General features: G+C 61.2%; 1 protein-coding gene across 1 annotated transcript, besides 5 other annotated features; it reads left to right on the top strand.

Moving 5' to 3' along the window:
* Window positions 1-593: 593 nt before the first annotated feature.
* Window positions 594-637: a sequence feature (A-rich).
* Window positions 638-789: 152 nt separating this feature from the next.
* Window positions 790-1,794, top strand: Tco025E_04536 (cytochrome C oxidase subunit IV; the record flags this gene model as incomplete). Its single annotated transcript, XM_029371446.1, has 1 exon — window positions 790-1,794. The coding sequence occupies one exon, from the start codon at window positions 790-792 to the stop codon at window positions 1,792-1,794; it is 1,005 nt and encodes a 334-aa protein (XP_029228581.1).
* A 183-nt stretch (window positions 1,795-1,977) lies between these two features.
* Window positions 1,978-2,012: a microsatellite.
* Window positions 2,013-2,065: 53 nt separating this feature from the next.
* Window positions 2,066-2,105: a microsatellite.
* Window positions 2,106-2,221: 116 nt separating this feature from the next.
* Window positions 2,222-2,279: a microsatellite.
* Window positions 2,280-3,054: 775 nt separating this feature from the next.
* Window positions 3,055-3,084: a sequence feature (GA-rich).
* Between the last annotated feature and the right edge of the window lie 556 nt (window positions 3,085-3,640).

Genomic DNA, 3,640 nt, shown 5'->3' with positions numbered 1-3,640 from the left:
GAAGAGGGGCGCAAAGAGGCCGGCCAAGAGTAGTCGGCCTGCGGGGCCCGCCTTCAAGCGGCGTCCGTGGGCGGCGGGGGATATGTCAGCAGGAACACGCAGCCGGCGCGGTAGGGGGAGAGAGCACGCAACGAGCGCTTTGCCTGGACGGCCACTTGGGCGCGTTGCGGGCCGTCTTCTTCCCCCACGCCGGCGCCCTCGGGTGCGTGAGAAGGAGAAACGGGGGGCGCCGATGGAGCTGACGCCCGGAAGGGAGAGGGCGGCCGTGCGCGGCACCTCCCCCGCGCGGCGCCGCAGACCGGGCCTCCAAAGAGAAGGCAGGACGGCTCATTTTTTCCCCTCTCGGGCGGTTCCTCGGGGCCGCAGAAACGCCCTTCCGCACCTTTCCCTGCAGCCCCCACCGAAAGGGGAAGTGTGCACGCCGCGGGATGGCCTTGGCCTCGCCCTCCCCATTTCTTTCTCTCCCGGCGCTTTTTTCCTGGAGCTTGTGTTTTTCCAAGCTGCTTGGGTTGGTGGGCGTGCCTCAGTTCACGCCGCACCCCGTACGCGTGGGGTTTGCTGAGTCGCGCTGCTGCTGTTGCGCCGTGCACGCCTTTTTTTTTTGTTTTGTTTCTTGTTTGTTTTATTTGTTTGCTTGCGTACTTCTGCATCCCCCGCGCCTTCTCCTCTTTTGTGCCGCCTGTGCGCCGCTGCAGGAGTAGCAATAGGGCTTTGGTTTCCGCCCACTTCCACAGACACGCAGATATACATATTTCACACGCCAAGGAGCCACAGGCATCTACGAAGGCAATGTTCGCTCGACGCCCCCTCGCGACGGTGCTCACCGCCGCCTCGACGCAGCCGCTCCTGCAGCAGCGCCGCCACGACCACGACCGCTGGTACGGCCACGCCCTTGAGCTTGACAGCCACAACTACAAGTTCACTGGCGAGCCCCCAAGCTGGATGCGGCCGCGCGAGCGCACCGAGGAGGAGACGGAGTTCGCCAAGTCTGTCTTGCCGCACGTGGACTTTGCGAGCAGCTACGAGTGCCTGTTGTTTGACGCGGACCGTCTGAACGGCCACCTGAACCGCAAGGAGTTTGGCAATGAGGTGCGCTTCCGGCTGGAGAAGCAGTCGAACACCGTGGCGCGTGCGCAGCAGCTGCTGAAGGAGCGAAAGGAGAGCCGCGACGAGCGGGTGGAGAACACGATGCTGGCCCGCATCTTTGACGAGGAGCACGTGCAGGCGGAGATGAAGTACGTCAAGTGCATCCGCGCCAACGAGCTGGCGGAGGACAACCGTCTCGACATTCTCCCCGGCGGCTCCCCCAACTCCCTGCGGGAGAAGACGCGCTGGAACGTCAACACCGAGCTGCACCCCGCGGACCGCGCGGAAATCGCCGCCCGCCTCACCGCCTGGTTGCCGGAGAAGTACCACATCGTGTACTTCGACGACTTCCAGACGGTGGCCGCGAACGACCCGGCGGCGCGGCGCGAGATGCTGAGCATCGTGCAGAACGTGGAGCAGGAGTACGCGCCCGAGGCCAAGTCCTCCGGCTACGAGAACGACCTGAAGGAGGTGGTGCTGGAGCTCATGGACGACGTGGACCCGTCGCGCCACATCACCCCCGCGGCGATCAAAGAGTGCGCGGACCTCAACCAGCTGGAGGAGTGGTCGCGGGTGGTGCACGAGTACAACGGCGACGAGCGCATGCTCGCCATCTACGCCCGCGCCGCCGAGCTGACGAAGAACGCCGACCATCAGGCCCTCGTGCGGAACATGCAGGAGTGGCGGAAGCTGGCGAACAAGGCGTAGGCGGGCGGGGGCGCAGGGCACCCCCGGCGTGCAGGGGAGCGTGGGAAAAGAAACGGGCGCCGCCGGGCCCGCAGGCAGGAAGTGTGACGACGTTGCGTGCGCGTGTGCGCCTCTCACTCGCTCCGTGGATGTATGTAGAAACGGCGGCTGCCTCTGGCCTTGCCGTCGAGTGTGGATGAGGCGCCACCGCCGCCTACGCCTACGCCACCGTTCCGCCTGGTGCTCGGGCGCCGGTGGGGGGGTCGCCAGAGGCGAAGAAGCCGAAAATTAGAAAAACAAAAACAAAAACAAAAACAAAAACAAAAAACAAACAAGAAAAGAAATAACAATGGGTGGATACGGGGAATAGGAGGGTAGCAGCAGAGATAGCGCGAGGGAGTGTAGTAGTGGATACTGTAAACAAATTCAGGGAAGGTCAGCACGCGGCGAGAGAAGAAGTGAGTGAGGGGGGAGAAATCGCAAAAGAAAAAGAGAAGAGAGAAAAGTACGGCATGCGGAAAAAAGGGCACGAGGTGACATTACTGTGGTGGTTTAGGCAAGGTAACCGAGAAACACGTGAAACCCGAAGGTGGGAAGAAGTCCAGGAAAGGAAATGAATCAACAAAGGGAAAGAAGAAAAAAGAAAAAAAAAGACAATCCGTGTGCATTGAACAAAAAAGAGAAATAAAAGGAAAAAACAAACGCGAGATAAATTTACCGGACGGCAGTAGGTGGTGTTTGCCTGAAGCGGAAATGGGGATATTGCGGAAGTGTGGTTTCTTTCTTCAAGTTTGATACTTTTTGCTTCGACCGCACCGACAGTAGTAGAAGCGCGGGTGCAGGGATGCATGACGCCTGCGTAAGCCAAGGCTCTCACTGTGGCTGGTGGGTTTCGCTCCCTCTCTGGGTAGAGATGCAGCCTTTTCTCATTTGCCGTTTGGCCCTTCTACTATTTTATTTACGTTTTTTTTTTTTGAAAGCGGCTCGGAGGAATGGTCGACCCGATAGGGCTCGGGAGATGAAGGCGCGGTAGCTGGCTAACTGCGCTGCCGCCTGAAAGTGGGTTTTGTTTGATTTCAACTATTACCGCGTTGGCGGGCGGCGGGCGCAGCGCCTCCCTTTTTGTTTTTCTTGTTTTGTGTGTGCCGCGCCGTCATCCCGGCCCAACCTCCTTCCCGGCCCTCCACGCAGGGGAGCAGGGGCCTGCAGGAGTGCCACTTTGTGAGTTCACGACGAGAGCCCCGGTTGCCATGGCCGCACTTACTTTGAATCCATTTCTTCCTTTCCCTCACTCCCTCTTTCTCTCTCTCTGTGTGTGTGGGGGAACCCGACTCTTCAGTGGGGGGACGCTGGGCAGGCACCGCACCAAGCCGACGCCGCCGCTTTGTTGTGTGCCCCCCTCCCCCTGTGTAGGAATAGGAGGGGAGAAGACGGCAGCCGGACGCGGCTTCTGTTGCTGGTGTTGTTCTTGACTTTGGGGTGGGGCTGCGTCCTTGCCGCTCTCGCGGCGCCCGCTTCCCCGCGTGCCCCTCCGCCTGCTGCTCTTTCTGCTCTCCCAGCCTTTGCTGACCCTTCCCCTGCCCCCCTCTCCGCGTGGCGCCTTGGTGTCAGGTAGAAGTCCGCGTGCGTGTGCGTGTGTGCTGCTGCGGTTTGTAGCTCTCGAAGTCTATGTCGGACGTATTCTACCTCAACGTTCCACGGATACGTGTGTCGCGTGGGGCCTCCGGCGAGCTGCCTAAGTCCGCTGCGTTGGGGCTTCAGGACACTCTACCGCAGGTGGCGCGGCCTGCGGCTCAGGACTGCGGCTGGGGGGTTCTGCCGTGGGCGCTGGGGGCCGTGTCGGTGGGCTGCGCCCTCTCGGTTGCAG

The sequence above is a fragment of the Trypanosoma conorhini genome (assembly GCF_003719485.1).
Source record: "Trypanosoma conorhini strain 025E chromosome Unknown Tco_14.4_contig_00234, whole genome shotgun sequence".
In the NCBI taxonomy this organism is placed as follows: Eukaryota; Euglenozoa; class Kinetoplastea; order Trypanosomatida; family Trypanosomatidae; genus Trypanosoma; species Trypanosoma conorhini.
The sequence above is the reverse complement of the archived record's forward strand: the minus strand, read 5'-3'. Positions and strand labels throughout refer to the sequence as shown.